Source organism: Bufo gargarizans, chromosome 1 (genome assembly GCF_014858855.1).
Source record: "Bufo gargarizans isolate SCDJY-AF-19 chromosome 1, ASM1485885v1, whole genome shotgun sequence".
NCBI lineage: Eukaryota > Metazoa > Chordata > Amphibia > Anura > Bufonidae > Bufo > Bufo gargarizans.
In genome coordinates this window covers 302,962,668-302,988,139 of record NC_058080.1, presented here as the reverse complement: position 1 = coordinate 302,988,139, position 25,472 = coordinate 302,962,668, and the positions used below count along the sequence as shown (strand labels likewise).

Genomic DNA, 25,472 nt, shown 5'->3' with positions numbered 1-25,472 from the left:
GGCAGGCCGGGAGGATGGGCGCTTGCAACGTGAGTCATACGTCACGCGCCTGCGCCGCCTGCTTCATTCATAAGTGGGCGGTGCAGGCGCGTGACGTATGACTCCCGGCCTGCCTCCTGCCTCCTCTCTGCTCCGAACGGCGAGCGCTGCTAGTTTTAAGTACGGTAATACACAGCGCTCATTAGCGCTCATTATGCGATTACATGCATACAACAATGAACTATTAGAGAGATATGATTATACAGTAAGCGGGGCCCGTGTAGTAGAATAGTCACTGCACGGGCCCCGCTGTCATTATTAATGCAGATGCCGCCCCCAGCCCCTCCTCCCTCACAGCTGATACACCCGCCGCACGGCATCGCGGCGGGTGTATCATTGAAAACTGGGCAAAATCAGCTACATTCGCCGTATAAGACGCACTGCTATTTTCCCCCCACTTTTGGGGGGAAAAAAGTGCGTCTTGTACGGCGAAAAATACGGTAATAGAAACAAAGGAGGGGTAAGTGACAAGTAGTGTTAAGTACATCTGTACTTCACTTATCTGTTAGGACTGTATTGAATTTGGAGTGAAGCCAATAATCCCATGCGAGTTTAAACTTGGCTTGTTTGTTGGATATGGAAGCATTGAACATTTCATACAGGCATTTGTTGACGGCGTAGATTAGACTCACCACTGACCCCTTTACAAAAAAAAATGGGACTCTACATTAAGTTTGAATATCTCCTTAGAACAATGGGAAACAGCATTCTCTATTATATGGGTTTCTTCTAAATGTATAAACCATCTTGAAAACTCCAGGAAAATCCTTTACAGATGGTACTATACACCCTACAGATTATCTAAGATGTACCCCCTATCATCCCACGTCTGCTGGAGATGCTCAGCAGCTAAAGCTGATATGGAGCACGTATGGTGGGAATGCAGAGACATCAAACCGATCTGGAACTCAATTAATCTAATTCTTACTCAAATATGTAATATCCCAATCTCACTATAGCTCAGGCCTTACTCTCCTTTGATTTAGGCTACTTTCACACTTGCGTTCGGGGTTCCGCTTGTGAAGGCTCTCAGAAGTGGCCCGAACGGATCCGTACAGCCCCAATGCATTCTGAGTGGATGCGGATCCGCTTAGAATGCATCAGTAGGGCACCGTTTGGCCTCCGTTCCGCTCAGCAGGCGGACACCTAAACGCAGCTTGCAGCGTTCTGGTGTCCGCCTGGCCGTGCGGAGCCAAATGGATCCATCCAGACTTACAATGTAAGTCAATGGGGACGGATCCGTTTGACATTGACACAATATGGTGCAATTTCAAACGGATCCGTCCCCCATTGACTGACTTTCAATGCAAAGTCTGGACGGATCCGTCTGACTGACTAACTTTCAGACTTAGATTTTTTTTTTCCTGAAATATAATGCAGACGGATCCATTCTGAACGGATGCCATCGTTTGCATTATAGGAGCGGATACGTCTGTGCAGACATCAGACGGATCCGCTCCAAACGCAAGTGTGAAAGTAGCCTTAGACTTATTTCCCCAAACTATTAGAGTAGTTGTCATTCATGTAATTGTGGCTACTAGAATGAAAATTGCCTACTATTGGAATAATCTAAACCCTCCTCCACTGATGGAAATTATAAACATCGTGCAGTTTTAAAGAAAATTGTCTCTGTGAAATGCAGTGCAGTCTGCAGGCAACATGTTATAGAGCAGGAGGAGCTTAGCAGATTGATATTGTGGGAAACTGGTCAGTAAAACTTGTGATTTATACATTTAAGTCTATATTTCTGAACGCAAGGCCACTTTCAGTGACTGACTTTGTAGAAACGCTTAGGGCTCATGCACACAAACGTGTCCCGCCCTTGCTGTGCATTGAACACAGTGAGCACGAGCACCGTCGAAGTGGCCTGCACTGACTGATGCGGACCCATTGGGTGAATGGGTCTGCGATCCGTACACACCACAAAAAAAATAAAGCATGTTCTATTTATTTTTTGCGGTGCAAAGGCACGGACCAAAATGCCACGGAAACGCTCCGTACTGCTTCCATGGCCTTCCACTCCATGCCTCCGCACAATATCTTCTAGATTGTGGACCCATTCAAGTGAATAGGTCCACATCCGCGATACGGTGAACACATGGCCGGTGCCATATATATTGTTTGTGTGCATAAACCTTTAAAGGGATTGTCCAGGATAAGGAAAAATATGGCTGCTTTCTTAAAGTGCACCACACCTGTCCACAGGTCATGTGCTGTATTGCAGCTGAGCTCCAATGAAGTTAATTAGCTGACTTACAATGCCACGTATAAAGCCTCATTCACTCGTCTGTCCGTGATTAAATCTGTGAGAAGGTTGTCAGTGATGCATCCGTGAAGGATCCATGTTGGGTCCGTGTGTCTGTTTTTTGCTGTCCGTGTTTCACTGACACTGAACAGCTGAAAAATAATTTTCTCGCCCATTTTCCTTGGGGGACACAGACCTTGGGTATAGCTCAGCTCCCTAGGAGGCGTGACACTAAGTAAAACTGTTAAGCCCCTCCTCCATCAGCTATACCCTCAGCCTGGAGATAGAGGCTACCAGTTTTAGCTTAGTGTCCAAGGAGGCAAGACACTCCCTGCTACTGCAGGGCTGTTTTCTCCTTGTTATTTTTACTTTTTCTTCTAATTTTGTTATTTTATTTTTTCCTAGGGATACCAGAGACGCATTAGACCTCTCTGCTCTCCCGGGGTTGAGCTGCGCCAGTGCCAACTTATCTGCACTGCTGCCTCCCCCACAGAAGCAATAGGAGGATCTGGGCAGCAATGGCTCCCCTACATCCCGCCAGCTAGGGGGTCGCCCGCACGACAAGCCCCTCTTCCAGCTTCCTGCCACTGCGGTGCCAGTGGCTGAAGGGGCGACCCTGCTGGAAAGGACTGAGGGTGAAGACGTCGGACGGTGAGATGGCTATTCCAGCCCATACCCCGTCCCTATCTGCAGCATCTACCCCTCTGGGTAAGGGGGGCACCCGTGGTCGCTCATTCTGAGCGCTCATCTGCAGGACAATGCAGCACAGCAGCATCCTCAGCACCCCCACGCCGTTCCCCCCCACGCTGCTATCTTTCTCTCCCCCCCCCCCTCCCCCTCATTCGGGGCTGACTCCATTTTTTCTCTTCTCTCTCTCCCCCTTCCCGCCGAGACCGGGGGGCGGGGCTTAGCGGTCCCGGCAGGGGGCGGGGCTTACGCGCGTGTCATTTTGGGAGCGGAGCTACGTTCTCCTTCACAGGAGACATTTCAAGCGCTGGAGGGGGCGGAGCTTGTTCCCCGCGCTTTCTGCTGAGGTTTCCCGCGCTTCCTCACTCCTGACGGGAAGCTGGGACACGGTGGGGGACTCTAACCTCCTGTGTACATCGCTCGGCTTCTGTGGGCGCTCTCTGCTGCTCTCTGCTGCTCACTGCTGTTCATTGCTTCTCTGCTGCTGCTGATCTGGGCCATCTCCTGACGTTCTTCTGAGGCACTGGTAGGACAGTTAACCCTCTCCTAACCCTCCTGGTCATAGCTGCTATAACCCTTTGTGGTCTCTATATTAGAGTACAACCACACTTCAGCATGTCAGATCCCACAGGTGCCCCCAAACCCTGGTACCATGCCTGTACCGCCTGTAAGGAACTTTTTCCGCGTGGGCAATCTGAGCCGCATTGCCTTGCATGTCAGGCCCCGGTGCAGGGCCCGCTTCCCGCTGCGCCCCCCGGTGCCTCTGAACCCCCTGACTGGGCTAGGTCTCTGTCTCAGGCGGTGGAAAGCCTTACACACGTAGTGGGCCGTCTCGTGGATAGACCGCCTCTCCCGCAGGCTGCCACAATCCCTGTCGCACCCGCTGGGACTACCGTTTCTGCCGCCCCCACTGGTTCCCTGCCTCCCAGCGAATCTTCCAGGGCCCGGCATACTCAGAAACGTTCAAGGGTTGAGCGCACATCTTCTCCAGATGCTTCGCTCTCTCCGCCATGCGTGCGAGCTCAGTCAAGTCTATCCTCTCAAAGGGATACGCTTTCTGAGGGAGAACTGGCGGATTCGGAGGTGGACATGGACTCAGAGCTTCCGTCCAAATTGGCGTCCGCGGTGGGGCATCTTGTCACTAGCATCTGTGATACCTTTCAGCTACACGATGACCCCCCCAGCTCTGAACAGGCCGGCGTGTCCTTTCTCCGCCCCAAACAGGCCTCCAAGGTTTTTCCCATACACGCTGATTTTTCTTCTGTGGTATCCAAGGCTTGGACTCGGCCTAACGTCCGTTTTATTACACCCAAAAAGCTGGACATTTGTTATCCCTTTCCAGCGGATTCTGTGACCACGTGGACATCCCCGCCTAAGGTTGATCCTCCCGTGGCTCGCCTGTCCAAAAGCACTACTATTCCTGTACAGGACGGATCTTCCCTCCAGTCTGTTGAGGACCGTCGTACGGAATCCCTCTCCAAGGCCATATTTACTGCCTCTGGTTCGGCCCTTAGACCGGTCTTTGCCTCCGCCTGGGTTGGCAAAGCGGTCTCTGAATGGGGTTTGCAACTGGAACGGGAGTTAGGGTCGGTCGTCCCTGTTCAGGACCTCCGTTCCTTAGCCCAACTAATTGTTCAGGCCGGAAAATTCGTCTGTGAGGCCTCCCTTGATGCGGGTGCCCTCATTGCCCGTTCCTCTGCCCTGGCAGTTTCTGTCAGGAGGGAACTCTGGCTGAAGGTTTGGGCGGCGGACGCCGCTTCCAAACGCTCTTTGGCCGGCCTACCATTCACGGGTTCCCGCCTGTTCGGAACCCGTCTGGACGAACTTATATCAGAGGCCACGGGTGGGAAGAGTACTCACCTCCCCCAGTCCAGGCCAATGGGCGCCCCCCGTGGTCGCGCTGGTTCGTCCCGTTTTCGGTCCTTTCGCAAGCCCACCGGGTCTAGACCCGCGGCCAGTTCTTCTTCCTCTGGCCCAGCCCAGGATAGACGCAAGAAGCCGTTTTTTCGGACGCAACCTACCTGGCGCAAGTCCCAGCCTGCACGGGCTCCCACAGGCCAGCAGCCCTCTGCCTGAAGGTGCGCCCCCACCCACCCGGGTGGGGGGCCGCCTTCTCCTATTCAGGAACGTATGGCGGGCCCACATCTCAGACGCATGGGCGCTCGAGATTGTATCTTGCGAATACAAAATCGAATTTGCGTCCATTCCGCCAGACCGTTTCTTCCGATCCCGTCCTCCGCGAGATCCCGTACGAGTGGCCGCCTTCTTCGCGGCCATTCACTCTCTAATGGACAAGGGTGTCGTCGCCCCCGTGCCTCCGACGGAAAGGTTCAGGGGGTTCTACTCGAACCTCTTTGTGGTTCCCAAGAAGGAAGGCTCAGTGCGTCCGATCTTGGACCTAAAACGCCTGAACCGTTTTCTCCGACTGCAGAGATTCCGGATGGAGTCTCTCAGGTCCGCAGTGGCCTCCCTGGAAAGAGGGGATTTCATGGCCTCAATCGACATTCAGGATGCATACCTCCACGTTCCGGTTGCTCCATGTCATCACCGCTTCCTGCGCTTCGCGGTGGGGGACGATCACTTCCAATTCGTCGCCCTTCCCTTTGGTCTGGCGACGGCTCCTCGAGTGTTCACCAAGGTCCTGGCCCCTGTCTTGGCCCTTCTACGTTCAAGAAGTGTTTTTCTTCTCCCATACTTGGACGACATCCTGGTCAAGGCACCCTCCTTCTCTCAGACATCCCGCAGTGTGGAACTCACTCTGGAGACCCTGACGCGGTTCGGTTGGATTATCAACCACCCCAAATCTTCCCTTACCCCCTCCAGACGGCTGATCTTCCTGGGGATGCTCCTGGATACAGAGTTGGCGGAGGTCCGCCTTCCGTCGGACAAGCGTCTGGCCCTTCGCGGGTCGGTTCGCAGTCTCCTCCGTCATCACCGCCCTTCCCTCAGATCCAGCATGCGGTTGTTGGGAAAGATGGTTGCCTGTTTCGAAGCGGTGCCGTTCGCACAATTCTGATCCCGCACCTTTTCAGAGGGCAATTCTGTCGGCCTGGGACAAATCACCGAGGAGTCTGGACAGGACCTTTCTTCTGCCTCCCCTGGCTCGGGCTTCCCTCGGCTGGTGGTTGCATATCCCTCTAAGGGGGAAGTCCTTCCTTCCACTGAACTGGCTGGTGATTACCACAGATGCCAGCTTACGGGGGTGGGGGGGGGGGGTTTTCCCTCCCCGGTCCGTCCAGGGCGTTTGGTCTCTATCGGAGTCCAGACTTCCAATCAATATTCTGGAACTGAGGGCGATTCTTCTGTCCCTCAGACACTGGACCCATCTGCTGAGGGGCCACCCTGTTCGGATCCAATCGGACAATGCCACGGCTGTGGCATACATAAACCATCAGGGAGGCAGCGATGCAAGAGGTGACCCTCATTCTCCTCTGGGCGGAGACGCACGTGCCGGCCTTATCTGCGATTTACATCCCGGGGGTGGACAACTGGGCGGCGGATTTCCTCAGCCGGTCCACCATCGACCCGGGAGAATGGTCCCTGCACCCAGAGGTGTTCGAAGCCCTTTGTCTTCGCTGGGGTCGCCCCGACGTGGACCTCATGGCCTCCAAATTCAACCACAAGGTCCCCCTATACCTGGCCAGGGCACGGGACCCGAAGGCATACGGCGCCGACGCGCTCGTCCTTCCGTGGCGCGAATTCTCCCTTCTGTACGTCTTTCCTCCTTTTCCCCTCCTGCCACGGGTTCTTCGGAGGATCGCGGCAGAGGGCGTCCCCGCGATTCTAATCGCCCCGGATTGGCCCCGCCGGTCTTGGTACGCCGACCTAATGTTGCTGTTGGCAGACGCACCGTGGCCACTGCCCTCCAGGGAAGACCTTCTCTCTCAGGGACCGATCTTCCACGAGCATTTAGGCTCGCTACGTTTGACGGCGTGGCTATTGAGACCGCCGTCTTAACGCGACGGGGTTTCTCCGCGGACGTAGTCCGCACCATGATCCGGGCTTGTAAGCCCGTATCCTCTAGGATCTACTATCTGGTTTGGAGGTCCTATCTGGGGTTCTGTGAGTCCCGGAGCATCCCACCTCTCCGGTTTTCTCTTCCCACAATCCTGTCCTTCCTCCAGTCGGGTCTGGACCTGGGGCTGTGCCTCAGTTCTCTGAAGGGTCAGATTTCGGCGCTGTCTATTCTTCTCCAGCGTCCCCTGGCCCCTCTAGGGCCAATTAAGACCTTCTTACAAGGGGTGGCTCACTCTGTTCCGCCGTACCGCCCTCCAGTTCCTTCCTGGGACCTGAATGTGGTGCTCTCGGCGCTCCAATCAGCCCCCTTCGAGCCTTTACGGGAGGTCTCCCTTCGCCTTCTGTCCTGCAAGGTCATCTTTCTTGTGGCCGTCACGTCTCTCCGACGGGTGTCGGAGTTAGCGGCTCTTTCTTGCTCCGAACCTTTCCTGATCTTCCACCAGGATAAGGTTGTGCTTCGGCCTGTCCCCCGACTTTCCTGCCAAAGGTGGTCTCCGCCTTTCACATCAATGAGGACATCGTCCTTCCGTCGCTCTGTCCCTCTCCTTCCCACCCCAGAGAACGGGAACTGCACCGTCTGGATGTGGTCAGGGCGTTGAGGATTTACTTGGAGGTCACCGGGTCCTTTCGGCGCACGGACTCCCTGTTTGTGGTTCCGGAGGGTTCGCGCAGAGGGTTGGCGGTCTCCAAGGTGGCTATTGCCCGTTTCATTAAACTGGCGGTGTCTGAGGCTTATCGAGCCAAGGGCAGACCTCCGCCTTTCGGCGTCACTGCTCATTCCACCAGAGCAGTCGGAGCTTCCTGGGCGCAGAGGCATCGGGCCTCGGCTGAACAGTTGTGCAAAGCAGCCACTTGGTCCTCTCTGCACACTTTCACAAAGTTCTATAGGGTGCATACGCATCCATCAGCGGATGCTGCTTTGGGCCGCCTGGTTTTGCAGGCAGCGGTTTCCTGATGCTCTGGTGGTGTTCCGCCTTGGGTTTGTGGTCCCTCCCTTCTTGGACTGCTCTTGAACGTCCCAAGGTCTGTGTCCCCCAAGGAAAATGGGCGAGAAAAGGAGATTTTTTGTATAACTTACCAGTTAAATCTCTTCTCGCTCTTCCTTGGGGGACACAGCACCCACCCTTCTGTGTTTGGTTACAGGGTTATGGTCTGGCGCCCCGTTGGGTTGCTGGCTGGTTGTTTCCGTTATTGGTTGTTATCCTTTCACTACTTGGACACGCAACTGGTAGCCTCTATCTCCAGGCTGAGGGTATAGCTGATGGAGGAGGGGCTTAACAGTTTTACTTAGTGTCACGCCTCCTAGGGAGCTGAGCTATACCCAAGGTCTGTGTCCCCCAAGGAAGAGCGAGAAAGAGATTTAACTGGTAAGTTATACAAAAAATCTCCTTTTCAAAGCATCTCTTCCTAATGATCCGTGAAACACTGGTGGATCCGTGTTGCATCTGTGGTTTTCACGGACCCATAGACTATAATGGACATGATGGATCCGTGAACACGGACAAAGTAGAGCATTTATCCATGCTAAAAACACAAACCCACGGACCGTGCTAAAACTCTGATGTGTGAATACACACATTAAAATGATTGGGGACGTGAGCTGTCCGTGGAGAACATGTACAGCACACTTCCGTGAAACACTGACGTGTGAATGGGGCTTAACCTGTGAACAGGTGTGGTGCTATTTTTGAAAGAAAGCAGCCACTTGTTCTTATCCTGGACAACCCCTTTAAATGTATATTAGACTGCCCGATATCTGAGCAGGACAAATACCGATGAATGATAAACGCGTCTACTGGCGCTCATTTTTACTGGCCTGTTGCAGGTTGGAGGAATGATTGCTACTGCAGTCATTCTTCCTCATGCAGTTCTGTTTGTCTTGACTGATTCTGTATCTTTCTTTCATCCTGATGAAAGTAGAAAATCAGCCGACAAATGAACATTTGCTAGTTTATTGGCTGATCTGCGGCACTATTATATGGACCAGTTATTGGGAATTAACATTCCTCTGGATGCTCGTTCCCTATAATTTCTCCCAAAATTGTTCGGTCTAATAAGACCCTTAGGCCTCATGCACACGACCGTTGTGTGTTTTGCAGTCCGCAAATTGCGGATCCGCAAAACACGGAAGCCGCCTATGTGCCTTGCGCAATTTGTGGAACGGAACTGGCAGCCTATTGTAGAAATGCTTACAGGACAGGTTTTATTTTTTTTGCGGGGCCACGGAACGGAGCAACGGACGCGGACAGCACACTGAGTGCTGTCCGTATCTTTTGTGGCCCCATTGAAAGGAATGGGTCCGCACCCAAGCCGCAAAAGTGACTGCTCTGATTCGGACCAGAACAACGGTCCTGTGCATGAGGCCTTACACAGAGAATGCTATCAATTGCTGATCATAGCTGAATGGGCTTCTCTAGGCAAGAGCAGAGGATTAAATGTATAAAATGACAAGTTTTATTGAATTCTTTCCCATAAAACAATAAGGCTCTGTGCATATCGGAGGCATACATCTATAGTATTGCCTTACGTGTCCATAGATCTGTATGCACCCAGTGTATGTGTCAGCATAATGATTTTTAAAATTATTGTATAGGAAAGTGTAGTCTACTGCGCTTCCCTATACACAAGGAAAAAAGTATAACATGCAGTATACGGATTTTACAATGGTAACCTAGTTTGTTAGGCTGGAAAAAGACCCATCCATCCATCCAGAGGAAGGCAAAAATAAAACTCGCAAGGTAGAAGCTGGTTTTGCTCATTTTAGGGCAAAAAAAATTCCTTGATGACCCGCAGCCCACACTCTGGCTATCAGAATAACTCCCTGTATTATTGACCCATCTCCAGAATTACTATAAATGGTAATATTATATTCAAGAATGGGAACTTATGGCCAACATGCCTACTCATTGGGATAGATGGAGGCGTACATGGAGAGCTCCTACGTAGGCTCAAATTGAAATATGAATATAGCCATACCTACTGGTTTGTCTTGTATAGTATATTACAGTCTTTCTTAGAAAGCTAGAACCGGCCCTGTAACTCACATGGGTCCAGAGATCTCTCCATTTGTCACTCCAGTTCCTCTGCTAGATTTTCTTTAGGCTTGCAACTTTCTTAGAGGATGTGTCCTCTTTACTTCAGCTCTCTTCCTGTGCCTATCACAGCTTGCAGAAGCAGATTGTTCTGTATCATTACCTTTGCCCAGCTGGTGGCCATTCATGGATGGAATTTAGCATGTGTGACCTGCTCGTTCAACTCGGTAGTAGGATGCCGTTATAATGAAGTAATGGGAAAATATATCAGCCGGAGTAAATTACAAAATTAATTCAATTATATTAAAGTAACATTTAATGTTGGGACAATCTGCTTAATCCACAGAGTTACATGAAGAAGACTGCTCCCAAAATCCTTCAGTTATTGACAGAGTGGACAGAGACCTTCCCTTATGATTTCCGAGATGAGAGGATGATGAGAAATCTCAAAGACACAGCACGCCGCATCACACATGGAGATGAGGTATGCACCCGGTATTGCTGCACAATTTTAATCATAACTGAGGACTCTTAATCTAAACTCCACTTTTACTGCTAAGCTTATATTAAGCTGCCAGACAAGCAAGCATTAGTTCTCAGAAATGCTTTCAGCTCCTTAAAGACAAGTCAGTAGCCATATGTCGCTGCACAGGGCTGAATGCTACATTGAGTTCACGGAGAACTCCATAACCTTGTTTCTCTCATATTGTATGCTTCATCACATGGGAGTGACTGCTCACATGAGCTTCTTGCCTGTTATTCTTTGCTTCATCGCATGAGAGTGACTCCTCACATGACTTCTGCCGTTAGGAAAATTGTACTGTACAGTTCCTTTTATTATATATATATATATATATATATATATTTTTTTTTTTTATGACTTTTTAAACACTAGAAAACAAAATACCAGAATGCAGCTGTTTATTTCAAACTGGCAAAGTCTTTAAGATGAAACATTCTTAATAAAGGCCCCTTAATGGCTGTTTCACACGAGCAAGTCCATTACAGGACTCATGCTCTGTGTGTAAGCGTGATACTCCGTTTTGGACTTGCAGGAGCACACTGCATTTTCGTGATTTATAATGCTGAGTGCCTCTGCATTACCTTACTGATACAGGATCATAGTGACATACAGCTGTCAGTATGATTTCTGTATCAGTGAGGTCCTTATAAATCACGATAACGTTGTGCGCTCCTGCAAGTCCAGAACGGAGTATCGCGCTAGCACACAGAGCATGATTCCTGTAATGAAGTCGCTTGTGTGAAACAGCCCTAACACTGCTAGAGCCGACGAAGGTCAGGAAGAAAGCGATCCTTCCTGGCAAGTGTCTGCTCGTTAGTGGAGGAGACCACTACATTTACGTGAAGCCATCTCCTCCACAGTATAGGGAGCAGTGATTTGCTTATGCCATCACTCGTCCACATACTGATTCATTGTTTTCTAGCAGCAGACCATGGTTAGACAGCATGATCTGCTGCCGGCAAACGATTATGTAGGTGACTGCACGAACGATCATATTACTTGATGAACGAGCATTTCACTCAGCCGCACCTTTACACTGGCAGATCAGAGCCAACTAGCGTTTATTGGCCAGTGTAAAAGGGCCTTTAGGGAACAGTTGAAAGTCCTCTATTCTATTTTATCCTGCAAAATTACTTCCTATAGATATTTTATTGATCACCTACTAGTCGTGTTCATTGACCAACTTCCCTGCGTTTCACAGCAGATGTGGCTTTAATTCCAAGGACATATCCAGATCCCGCAGAGAATGGCATGAACCACTGTCCTCAGTTGGGTGGCTTACTGGTGCCATGGATAAACCTATTCCAATCCGTGTGTTGTCTGTTTTATGGATACATTAAATATGTGTGGATGATGTAAGTGCACAACAGTAGGGGCTGATTAGGGAACTGGACAAAAGACAGAGTAGACCAGGAGAAGATTACTCGTAAGTGGCACATTATCTCAGCCGTACTCGGCAGGCACCAATCGCCCAGCACTGAACCTTTTCACAATGTGCTGTCAGCTCCGTGAATAGTTAAACATTAAAGCCAGCTTCCTGAAATGCTGTCATCTAATTCTTTGTATTCAGTGTGAATGGTCATGTTTTGCACACAAAAAACCCTTATCAAAACAGGCTTTGTTTTTGGCACACCCTTTGATCGCTGCATCATGCAGTCTGCCCTTGTGCCATCAAATAGCGTTAAAACTTCTTAAACAGTTCTCTTTTTCACGAATGCATGAATGTATTGGGCAAGCAGAGCAGCGACTAACCAGGTGGACGACATGCCGTGGTCCTGTACAGGGTTCAAAGAACTTGGGTTCTTTAAAGCTGGGACAAACAGTGCCAGGACTGTAATCAAATAACTTCTGCATGATTCATAAGTAGACAGCGGTGAAGCTGTTTATTTTAATAAGTTGAACTGGGCAAGCTTTCTGGCAAAGTGTCATTTCCTACGAACAGCGCTTTACGGAGAACTTGTCACAGGGCTGTCACTGACATTATTGTACATCTGAGGCTACTTTCACACTGGCGCTTTGGCTTTCTGTTTGTGAGGTACATTCAGGGATCTCGCAAGCGGTCCAAAACTGATCAGTTTTGCCCTAATGTATTCCGAAAGGAAAAGGATCTGCTCAGGATGCATCAGTTGGCCTCTGATCAGTCTCCATTCTGCTCTGAAGGCGGACACCAAAACGCTGCCTGCAGCACTTGCTGTCCGCTTGCCGAAACTGGCACAATAGAAAACTGATCGAGTTCATGACTGATCTGTCTTGGCCATGTTACAGATAATTCAAACAGATCCGTTCATGACGGATGCATGCGGTTGTATTATTGTAACGGATCCGTTTTTGCAGATCTATGGTGGATCCGCCCAAAACGCGAGTGTGAAAGTAGCCTAAGTCCACCACAGGATACAGCCACACATGCAGGTTTTTCATGCAGCTTTTAAAACCATAACCAAGGGTGGATTAAAAAAAAGAGAAATAATACCTGTCCTAAATCTGTCATCAGACACCTTTGATATAAATCCATCTGTCGTGAGAGATGTGCGCTGGTCATCACATTCTAAGTCTGAATGCACACGGCAGTGTTCACCCAGCGGCCGATCATACTCTTCCGGGCTGGGGCCAGGCAGTGTAGATGTACTCATGCATGGCCCTGAAGTCTTGCGGCAGATCACTGGACAGACGGGCCACGAGTTGGATTCCTGCTGAGAGCAGGAGCGAACGGCGTCATTGGTTGCTATGATGCCGTGTGCTTCCTGCTGCCGCCGCACTACAGTAATACACTGGTATGATCTATACCAGTGTATTGCTGTATTGCGGCAGCAGGAAGCGCACAGCGTCATAGCAACCAATGACGCCGTGCGCTCCTGCTCTCAGCAGGAATCCAACTCGTGGCCAGTCTGCCCAGTGATCTGCCGCAAGACTTCAGGGCCATGCATGAGTACATCTACACTGCCTGGCCCCAGCCCGGAAGAGTATGATCGGCCTCTGGGTGAACAAAATGCATAATGTGCATAAAAATGAAAGGCCAATTTCTCAAGGCATGGATTGTGTGAGACCAACATCATTAGAGTGACCAGCGTACATCTCCCATGGTAGATGGATTTGTATTAAGGTATCTGACAGGTTCCCTTTCTCTCCTTTTATGATCCACTCCTGACTTTGGCTTCAAAAGTTATAAAAAAAAAATCTACACGTGTGCCTATACCCTAAAAGCAAAGAAGACCTTTCTCATATTTATTTTTGACTTTGATTCCACTGCTTTTTGTAGAATTATCTGCATTTGAAATACTAAATAATGAATAGAGACAAGCCCTTTCCATATGAGGCTGTTGGAACAGTCAGCGGTTTGACCATGTTCCTCTCTCAGCTCTCTGGAAAAAGTAATTTCCCTAGCAGGAACCACTGCAGAGGAAATGTTGTGTTACGTAGCAGCCATTCACGTTAATAGCTGTCCATGTAATACGCGGATGACCAGAACGAGAGCTGCTTGTACAAGGTGGCTTTCCATTCCCATTCATGTGTGCTGTCCGCATCCGTTGCTCCGTTCCGCAAAAAAAAAAATATATAAACTGTCGTATTCTTGCCCGTTTTGCGGACAAGAATAGGCAGTTATATTAATGGCTGTCTGCGCCGTTCTGCAAATTGCGGAATGCACTCGGACCCCATCTGTGTTTTTGCTGATCCGCAAAACACACAACGGTCGTGTGCATGTAGCCTTATTATTTTCATAAGATGCCTGTTACCCCAGTTTACCCTGGTTACATTGTGTGTGTCTTTTCCCAGATTTACAGGAAAAATGTTCAACAGATCGTACAAAATCTCATTCGGAAGCTTGCAGCATTGAGCCAGTATGAAGAACTTATTGCAAAAATCAATGCCCAAAGTGCTGATCGTATGGCCATTTTGAAGAGCAAGCCACAGTCCATACAGAGGGACATCATCAGTATCTGTAGTGACCCCTATACGTTAGCCCAGCAGCTAACCCACATAGAGCTGGTAAGTAATGGGTACATGCAGTGGGTTGGTGAAGTGTGCCATTCCTCTGCTGTACATTTAGCATTGCTGCTTGTGTTACAGGAGAGGCTAAGTTATATTGGACCTGAAGAGTTTGTCCAGGCTTTTGTGCAGAAGGATCCATTGGATAACAATGAGGTATTCTTGCGCTCGCTCTCGCGCTCGCTCTCGTGCTCGCTCTCTTGCTCTCAGGCTTTTTCTAGCTCCCCCTTGCTCTAGCACCCTCGCTTCCTATATATTTAGGACATAGTATAATAATGCATAGCTTATAATAAAAACTTTCTATTATATATTATTATTTTTATTTTTTAAAGAACCGTTTCAGTGACCGAAAAAAGACTCGCAATCTCGAAGCGTACGTGGAGTGGTTCAACCGCCTTAGTTACCTTGTAGCAACAGAGATCTGCATGGTAGGAGCCAAATTGTGTTGCGTATTGAGCATCTTCTGTTTAGGTTGTGTGTTCAGGGCTAATTCTACCTACTTTCTCTGTAGCCTGTTAAGAAGAAACACAGAGCCAGGATTATTGAGTTCTTTATCGATGTAGCTCGGGAATGTTTCAACATTGGGAATTTTAACTCTTTAATGGCAATAATTTGTAAGTATATCAGCTACTGAATACATATTAAGCACCAACACTACATTTTCAGTTCAATGTATATCATATATTTGTGTACATGTCATAGAACCATAGACTGTAGCTAGTCAGACCCTGAAGAATTTGAGAATTTTGGTGGCCTGGTAATGATAACTTCCACAGACTAATATTAATAAATATTCTACCTGTACTAGCTACCTGACTCCTGGGTTCCTTCTTAACCCTGCAAAAAGGAATGCATGTCATATAGTAAATGGCAATGTAGGACATGTAAGTTGAGTAACAGCAAGGCGTCTATGAACATAGCCCAACACCGGGTCCATAAAGTGCACCAGTCGATTTTTAGTCCCCTATAAGGGTTCCCTTGGCTCATGAAAATGCTCATTACGATCCTTCATCCCTTGTACATTTTACATTATGTCAGCAGCACACTTATTCAATACTAGAGCTGATAACTTATGTTGATCAGGCTTAATTTGGCACAATCTTGTTAGTACGGTGCCAATCACTTTGGGAAACTTGTTAACTATTATACTCTTAATTGTAAATGATAACGCTCCCTGGTCAAAGCACAATTAAAAATAGGCCATTAGTATCTAAAGGCAACTATTCAGTTTGTATTAGACGAGGGTGAGAATAGTTTCAGGCATTTCCGTGACATTGGCAGTGTTTCAGGAGTAGGTGTTAAGTAAGCTTATCCATGAATATTTTTAGTTTGAACTTTACGTCTGAGAGCATGGTAAAAAGGGCCAAAGCTGTTTAAATCTACATATAAAAGTAAGAAAATCCACAAATACTTTGCTTAACTCTTTGCTGCTTTTAGAATCCTCCTGGTTGCCCTTGGAAACACTGTCTTATCACAACTCCGCTGTCAGTTCTGCTCCCACAATTCACTGCTGTTTAGGGTCCATTCACACGTCTGTTGTTTCTTTCCTGATCTGTTCCGCAAAAAACTGAACAGATTTGGACCACTTCTTTACCCATTCATTTTCAATGGGTCCTGAAGAATTTTATTTCAGGACCCATTGAAAATGAATGGGTACAGAACTGGTCCAGATCTGTTCCGCAAAAAACGGAACAGATCAGGAAAGAAACAACGGACGTGTGAATGGACCCTTATTTAGTAACAGGAAATTGTACAATTATGAACTTGGTTTAATATATTACTGAAGAAGTTGTACTTTAAAGGAAATGTTGGCAAAATGTTTACCTGTCAGTAAAAAGCAAGTAGTAACACATATATCCTTTTTTATTTTTTTATTTTCTGATTGTAGATTATTTTTTATTTTATTTTCTGAACATGATTATCGGGGAGGCCATCTTGCCTGAACTATTCTGAGCACCACAGCATTAAAAAATTGCTTTACGGTAGCCAAATACGCTATATACACAATGGTCAAGAAGGGACCCTATTGACTTCTATAGTTTTCTAGCCATGCTCTGTGATCTGTGCAGAGGTTATTGTAGTAGGAAAGAATAGATAAGCTCTGACAATCGCCCATTGTGAATGGTGGATTCTGTCTTATCTATACACAGAGGTGATATCATTACAGGCAGGATTAGAATGAGATAGCTGCAGTAAAGTGATCTGTACAGATGAAGAAGTGGCGCCTATTAAAATATATAGTGGCCAGTGCGAAAATTGCAGAATTTTTGGTTTTAGTTTAAATATAAAAAATGACATGGAAAATATAAAATAACATCATTAAAATTATTTAAAAAAAATTTAAACATGAAGAAAAGTGATTTGAACAGCAGGTAATTTCCTGATGACACATTTCCTTTAAAACTTAGTATATGACTGAAATCTTATGTAATCTCTGCTTGGTATATGACTATTCTGTAACTATAAAATGATCAATACATGTTGTACATACACTGTATACGATACATCACACATTTTCTGCTTGATACAGCTGGAATGAACATGAGTCCCGTTTCTCGGCTGAAGAAAACATGGGCAAAAGTCAAGACTGCAAAGTTTGATATTTTGGAGGTATGTCGTACTTCTGTGGCTGCTTACATGATAGCAAGATCATATAGAAGACTTGAATGCTATTTTTGTTATGTAGTCTAATCGCATTTTGCTCATCGGGACACTTGAGAGGAGACGAGAAAGCTGAATTTCCATTCTTTTGCCTAAGGCTACTTTCACACTAGCGTTCGTCGGTCCGCTCGTGAGCTCCGTTTGAAGGAGCTCACGAGCGGACCCGAACGCAGCCGTCCAGCCCTGATGCAGTCTGAATGGAGCGGATCCGCTCAGACTGCATCAGTCTGGCGGCGTTCAGCCTCCGCTCCGCTCGCCTCCGCACGGACAGGCGGACAGCTGCTTGCAGCGTTCAGCTGTCCGCCTGGCCGTGCGGAGGCGTGCGGATCCGTCCAGACTTACAATGTAAGTCAATGGGGACGGATCCGTTTGAAGATGCCACAATATGGCTCAATCTTCAGGCGGATCCGTCCCCCATTGACTTTACATTGAAAGTCTGGATGGATCCGTACGAGGCTATTTTCACACTTAGCTGTTATATGCTAAAAATAATGCAGACGGATCCGTTCTGAACGGAGCCTCCGTCTGCATTATTATGATCGGATCCGTTCAGAACGGATCCGATCGAACGCTAGTGTGAAAGTAGCCTAACAGAAAATTTTTTAAAAAACTCATCTGGGCTTTATATCAATTTGTTTTTGATGACACTATGACTGCATGCTTTTAAAGGGTACCTATATTTTTCAAAAACCTGACATGCCTGAAGTTTTGATTGGTGGGGATCCGTTTGCTGAAACCACACGGATCCCTAAAATAAGGGGCAGACATCTTCAGAAAGCAGAGCGTGCAGTGTACGGATTATTAAAAAGTCCACAGTGCGTTCAGAAAGTATTCATTTTTTTCACATTATGTACTCAATACCCCATAATGGGAAATTGAAAACAGACTTAGACATCTTTCCTTATTTATTGAAAGGGAAAAACTTAGGGAACCTGTCACCTCCTAAAAACATCCAGTGTGGCAGCAGTACCTGAGAGTAGCCGGCAGTGTGTTTCTGACGATCATTTTCTTCCTGCAGGCAGATGAAGCAAAAGCTGTAAAAAACGTTCTTTAATCCCCTGCCCGGCGCGCTTCTCTACTCTCTAGTCAGGCTTGAAGTCACGGAGGCAGCGTCCTCCTTTCTTCAAGTCTCTGTAACCGCGTCCCCTTCCCTGCCCCTTCGCTGTGACTGACAGCCGGCTGTTCGGCAAAGCCAGCCAAACTGTCGTGCATAAGCGCGGTCAATCACAGCGTAGGGGCAGGGAAGGGTGCGTGGTTACCGTGACTTGAAGTAAGGAGGTCGCTGCCTGTGTGACTTCAAGCCTGATTAGAGAAGCGTGCCGGCAGGGGACTAAAGAACGTTTTTACAGCTTCTGCTTCTCTGTCTGCAGAAAGAAAATGATCGTTACAAACATGCTGCAGCCTACTCTAAGGTACTGCTGCCGGCTTGGGAAGTTTGTTGGAGGTGACAGGTTCCCTTTTTAAATATTGCATTGACTTAAGTATTCAGACCCTTTACTCAGTACTTAGTTTAAGTACATTTGGCAGTAATTACAGCCTCAGTTTTCTTGGATATGATGCCACCAAGGTGCATCATCTGAATTTGGGGCATTTTTTGCCAATCCTCTCAAGCTTTGTCTATTTGGATAGGGACTGTCGGTGAGCAGACATTTTCAGGTCTCTCCAGAGATGTTCTGTTGGGTTCAAGTCATGACTCTGGCTGGGCCACTCAAGGACATTTGCAGAGTTGCCCCTAAGCCTCTCTTGTGGTGTCTTGACTGTATCGCTTTACTGAGGGCTGATCATGTCAAACTAATCTTATTGATTTCTTTGACTATGTCATAAGTGTTGGATATTGCCTACCTGGATTTTAGAAAAGCCTTTGATACAGTGGCACATAACAAGCTGATGGATAAATTGCTGAAGATTGGACTTAATACCTGGATAGTTCAGTGGATCTGCAGTTGGCTGTTGGATAGGTATTAGTTTTGTTGGTAATGGGGAACATTCTAAGGAGAGATGAGTCACAAGTGGTGTACCCCAAGGTTCCATCCATTTAATTTTTTTGTAGGCGACATAGGAGAGGGTTTGCTACGTAAGATTTGTCTGTTTGCTGATGACACAAAAATGTGTGATAAGTTTGATATTCCAGGAGGGTTTTTTAACATGGAAGAGATTTAGCTTCACTTCATAAAATGGTCCAAACAATGGAAACTGCAGTTCAATGTTTCCAAATATAAAATAACGCACTTGGGGAGAAGTGACCTTCAGTCTAAATATCATATTGGCAGCTCTGTGTTAGCGAGAACTTCAAAGGAAAAGGATTTAAGTGTCCCGATATCGGACAGCTACAAAGTGAGTGCACAGTGTAGACAGGCAGCAGAGAAAGCAAGTAGGATGCTTGGCTGTATAGCTAGAGGTATAACCAGTAGGAAGATAGAGATTGTGATCTCACTGTATAGACCGCTAGTGAGAACACATCTGGAATACTGGGTCCATTTCTAGAGACCCAATCTATAAAAAGGCATAGATAAAATGGATACCAGGATAGACTTAAAGGGGTTATCCAATAGTAGAAATACACCCTCCCCCACAATGCCCGGGCCCTTCATATAGACGATACTTACCCGGCACCCACGTCCCTCTGGATTCCTGCACAGTTAGTTTTAACCACCTAACTGTTCTAGCTGCCGATATCTCCTGAATGGTAGCAGCTAGAAGCAAGCAACTCTTGTTGTTTGAAAGCATTCCAGAGCTAAATTCCAAGCTACACACCTACAAAAAAAAACTACAACTAATAAAATATATATATTACATTTTTTTATTTTTTAGAACAGTGGAAAAATATTGGTCCTTAAAGCTAAAATTAATTATGTCACTAAGGGGTTGAAAATGCAATAGTGTCCCCTGAGTTGTGCGCCAACAAGATTTACTGCAGACACATATTAAAATTCTATAATAAAGTGACCATTTTTTGGGAGGGTTTTTCCATTTTTAACTCAACTGTTAGGAGGTTAAAGAACTTAATCTGTATAGCCTTGAGAAAAAGGTCACGTGCATGGAAGGGGGGAGGCGCGACTTTCTCTCTTCAATTAGGCTGCCGCTCCCGGGCTGTAGGGGGCGGGGCTTATTCTCCCGCCCTGCTAAAACTTCCTGTTTCTTCCCGGCGCAGCGTGGAGGACACAGGACCTGGGATTTCACTCCGTTCTGGTAGGCGATGGATGCCCCGTCCAGCAGGAGCTCTGACCATGTCTGACCCGGCCACTGACCCCCCTCAGGCAACTTGTAGACCCACTTACTATGCCTGCTCAGTGTGTTCAGCCAAATTCCCTCGTGGCCAGTCACTATCACTGTGCTCCGCTTGTCAGAAACCTGCGCAGAGCAATCCCCCTAGGGCACAGCAGCCCACAGAAGCCTTAGATCGCCCTGTGCAGGGGGAGCCAGACTGGGCAAGGTCCCTGTCACGGGCAGTGGAGGACCTCTCTAAGATCTCCCATTCCACCCTTTCATTGCTGGGTCGTTTAGTGGAGAAATCACCACCGGTGCAATCCGCGCAACCGCATTGCACGCAATCCAGAGGCAGGCCTCCTAGTAAGCGCCCCAGAGCAGGCACCCGTTCCTCCTCTGACACCTTAGCATCCCCCCCCCCCCCGCTCCTGGATCCCTGTCACAGGCGTCCTCCCTGTTAGGCGACGCACTGTCAGAGGGAGAGCTTGGGAGTTCGGATGCAGATGTGGATCTGGAGCATTCTTCTCAGATTGCTTCCATGGTGGATAGCCTGATTTCGGCGATAAGAGACACCTTCCGGGTTCAGGAGGACCTTCCCTCCACTAGCCAACAAGGGGTGTCGTTTTTGCGGGCAAAGCAGACCCCCAAGACATTCCCGTTACACGAAGATTTTTCTGTCGTGGTCACCAAGGCTTGGGACCAGCCAGGTTTGCGTTTTGTTGTCCCTAAACGCCTAGACCTCCTCCTACCCCTTTCCACGCGAGACCGTGGAACAATGGTCCTCCCCACCGAAGGTGGACCCGCCGGTGGCTCGCTTGGCTAAATCTACGACCATTCCAGTTGCGGATGGCTCTTCCCTCCAGGATCCGGTGGACCGTCGCGTGGAGTCACTCTCTAAGTCAATCTTTACGGCGAGCGGTTCGGCACTGCGTCCGATTTTCGCATCTGCCTGGGTAGCCAAGGTGGTTTCGGAGTGGTCCCTCCGGTTGAGCCAGGACATTGTGTCCAACCTCCCGCCCGCTGAGCTCGAGTTGTCGGCGCTCCAAATTTCTCATGCGGGAAAATATCTCTGTGACGCGGCTCTGGATGCTGGGTCGATGGTCGCCCGTGCCTCAGCTCTCGCCACTTCGATCCGCCGGGAGTTGTGGCTCAAGGCCTGGAAGGCTGATTCTTCCTCTAAACGCTCCCTCTTGAAGCTTCCGTTTTCTGGGGCTCGGCTTTTTGGGCCAAAACTGGATGTGATAATCTCAGAGGCTACGGGTGGGAAAAGCACCCATCTGCCCCAACCCAAAGCGAAGCGGCCTTTTCAGGCCAGATCATCGTCTTCACGCTTCCAGTCCTTTCGCCGTTTTTTGGGCACCCGTTCAGCGCCCTCCTCTGCGGTGGGACCGCCCAATCAGGATCGGCGGAAAGGCCCGTCCTTTAAGCCCCAGCAGGCCTGGCGTCCGCGTGCTCAGCAACCTCGCACAGCCCCAAATAAGCAGCCTTCGGCATGAAGGTTTGCCCCCGCCCTCTCAGGTGGGGGGGGGGCGTCTTCTCCGGTTCCAGGAGATTTGGCACGCGCACATTCCGGACGCATGGGCGCTCGAGGTAGTCTCATCGGGCTACAAAATAGAGTTCAGGTCCCTTCCCCCCAACCGTTTCTTCCTTTCCCAGCCTCCCAGGGATCCCACCCGGGCCGCGGCTTTTTTGCACGCCGTCCAGTCCCTGCTCGTGCGGGGGGTGATTTCTCCGGTTCCTCCGGAGGAGCGGTTTACAGGTTTTTATTCCAACCTGTTTGTGGTCCCCAAAAAGGAGGGCGATGTGAGACCGGTGCTGGACCTCAAACTTTTGAACCGTTATCTGCGGGTTCAGAGATTCAGAATGGAATCTCTCCGTTCCGTGGTGGCTTCACTGGTGCAGGGGGAACACATGGCGTCATTGGACGTGCAGGATGCGTATCTCCACATACCTATCGCTACCTCTCACCAACGTTTCCTCCGATTTGCCATCCAGTCGGATCACTTCCAGTTCGTCGCTCTGCCATTCGGTCTGGCGACAGCCCCGCAGGTGTTCACGAAGGTTCTGGCACCACTTCTGGGGATTCTGCGGTCCAGAGCCATTACCCTTCTCCCATACCTGGACGACATCTTAGTCAAAGCCCCGTCAGCATCGCAATGCGCAGACAGTCTTCGGATTACGATGAGCACGCTCACTCGCTTCGGGTGGATTCTCAATCGACGGAAACATGCCTGTCTCCTACCACTCGGATCAGGTTCTTGGGTATGACTCTGGATTCCGAGGCTGCCGTGGTGCGTCTGCCTCTGGACAAGAGATCGGGCATTCAGAATGCAGTGGATCTGCTCACCCGGCGTCGCAAGGTATCGATTCGCAACTGCATGCGAGTTCTGGGGCTGATGGTGGCCTCATTCGAGGCGGTACCGTTCGCCCAGTTCCACACCAGGGAGTTTCAGCGGCTCATCCTGTCCTCCTGGGACAAGTCCCGGGATTCACTGGACCTCAGGATCTCGCTGTCTCAGCCCGTTCGCGAGGCTCTCGCCTGGTGGATGGTTCCGGACCACCTGTCGTCGGGAAAGTCTTTCCTGCCGGTGTCATGGACGGTGATTACGACCGACGCCAGCCTCCGCGGTTGGGGAGGGGTCTTCGGTACCCGGACAGCCCAAGGAGTCTGGTCTCTGTCTGAGTCCAAACTACCCATCAATATCCTGGAGCTCTGGGCCATCTACCTCTCCCTCTCCCTCTGCCATTGGACCAACGACTTGCGGGGCCGTCCGGTCAGGATACAGTCGGACAACGCCACAGCGGTTGCCTATATCAATCACCAGGGGGGGACGCGCAGCGGAGCGGTGATGGACGAGGCCGCGAGGATTCTGCAGTGGGCGGAAGCCCATGTCCCAGTGATCTCGGCGATCTTCATCCCGGGCGTAGACAATTGGACGGCGGATTTCCTCAGCCGAACGACGGTGGACTCGGGGGAATGGGCTCTCCACCCGGAGGTGTTCGAGGACCTTTGTCTCCGGTGGGGTCGCCCGGAAGTGGATCTAATGGCATCTCGGTTGAACCACAAACTCCCGTGCTTCCTGTCTCGCGCAAGGGACCCGATGGCCTACGACGTAGACGCTCTCGTGGCGCCGTGGGACAACTTCAGTTTTCTGTACGTGTTCCCGCCGTTGCCGCTCCTACCGCGGATTCTTCGCAGAATCAGGATGGAGGGTGTTCAAACGCTCCTGATTGCCCCAGACTGGCCGCGCCGAGCTTGGTACTCGGAGCTCGTTTTTCTCCTGGGGGATGCGCCGTGGCCTCTTCCACTCAGGCCCGACCTGCTCTCACAGGGCCCAGTCTTCCACCAGGGTTTACATACGCTGCGTTTGACGGCGTGGCTATTGAAACCCTCCTGCTGAAGAAAAGGGGTTTCTCGGATGCGGTTGTTCGCACTATGATTAGGGCTCGGAAGCCCTCCTCCGCGAAAATCTACTATCGAACGTGGAGGTCGTTCTTAAAATTCTGTGAGGACAGAGGCCTCCCCTCTAGGAAGTTTTCCCTCCCTACGGTGTTGGCTTTTCTTCAGGCGGGTTTGGAGCTGGGTCTGGCCCTGAGTTCGTTGAAAGGTCAGGTTTCGGCCCTTTCCATATTTTTCCAGCGTACGCTGGCGGTTCTGGGCCCGGTCAAGACCTTCCTGCAGGGTGTTGCACACACCGCGGTCCCATATCGGCCACCGTTGCATTCCTGGGACCTGAATTTGGTGCTGGTGGCACTTCAGTCCGAGCCGTTTGAACCCCTGCGAGAAGTCTCCCTCCGCATGTTGTCATGGAAGGTCGCATTTCTAGTTGCCATTACTTCCATACGTCGGGTGTCAGAACTGGCGGCGCTGTCGTGCAAGGAGCCCTTCTTGGTGTTCCATCAGGATAAGGTGGTGCTCCGGACGGTGCCGTCGTTTCTGCCGAAGGTGGTGTCGGCGTTCCATGTCAATGAGGACATTGTCCTGCCATCGCTTTGCCCTAAACCTTCCCATCCTAGGGAAATGGCGCTTCACCGTTTGGATGTGGTGCGGGCCTTACGGATATACCTGGCCGTGGTGGCCTCCTTTAGGCGAGCGGACTCCCTGTTCGTGATTCCGGAGGGTCCTCGTAAAGGTTTGGCGGCATCCAAGGTGGCGATTGCTCGGTGGATTAGATTGGCCATTAACGAGGCCTACCGCTCCAAGGGCAGGGTTCCTCCACCTGGTATCACGGCTCACTCTACCAGGGCGGTCGGGGCTTCTTGGGCGCATTTTCACCACGCTTCGGCGTCTCAACTGTGTAAGGCAGCAACTTGGTCTTCATTGCACACCTTCACCAAGTTTTACAGGGTGCATTCGTTCGCATCGGCGGATGCTGCTCTTGGCCGTAGGATCTTACAGGCCGCAGTGTAGTGTCTCACCTGTGAGACGTGGAGTCAGTGGTTTTCCCGCCCCGGGGACTGCTTTAGGACCTCCCATGGTCCTGTGTCCCCCAATGATATGAGCGAGAAAACAAGATTTTTGTGAACTCGCCTTGTAAAATCTCTTTCTCGCTTTATTCATTGGGGGACACAGCACCCACCCATTGTTGTTGGTTTCTACTGAGACCTGTGGTCCAAGTTGCCGGTTGGGACTGGTGTCCGGTTCGGTTGTTTTGTTGGACTGTGGTCTTTCCTGGTTTTGTTTTGGTATGTTTTCTCCTACTGCTGAAGCACAAACTGATATGCTCTCTCCAGGCTGGAGGGGGTATAGCCTGCAGGGGAGGAGCAAACAGCTTTCAGCCTAGTGTCGCCTCCTAGTGGCAGCAGCAAGCTATACCCATGGTCCTGTGTCCCCCAATGAATAAAGCGAGAAAGATATTTTACAAGGTGAGTTCACAAAAATCTCGTTTTCTAACAGCCTGAGAGTCACTTAGGTACTTTTTTTGCAAAATGGCATGTGTGTTTTACTGAGTGAGGCTTCTTTCTGTCCACTTTGCCATAAAGCCCAGATTGGTGCAGTCTTGCAGGGATGGTTGACCTGGAAGTTTCTAGAGTTGCCATTCATCCCCGTTTACTTTTGGTGTGGCAGCCAGCTCTA

The 25,472-nt window shown here is 49.5% G+C and overlaps 1 protein-coding gene across 2 annotated transcripts in view; it reads left to right on the top strand.

Annotated features, from left to right (window-relative positions):
• Positions 1-25,472, top strand: part of RASGEF1B (RasGEF domain family member 1B) — a 49,405-nt gene that overhangs the window by 15,696 nt on the left and 8,237 nt on the right. For both annotated transcript variants that reach the window (XM_044305016.1, XM_044305006.1), the window contains exons 4-9: positions 10,367-10,504; positions 14,315-14,527; positions 14,609-14,683; positions 14,860-14,955; positions 15,039-15,141; positions 17,058-17,137. In XM_044305016.1, coding sequence (XP_044160951.1) covers positions 10,367-10,504; positions 14,315-14,527; positions 14,609-14,683; positions 14,860-14,955; positions 15,039-15,141; positions 17,058-17,137 — 705 coding nt within the window. The remainder of the gene's footprint in view (positions 1-10,366; positions 10,505-14,314; positions 14,528-14,608; positions 14,684-14,859; positions 14,956-15,038; positions 15,142-17,057; positions 17,138-25,472) is intronic.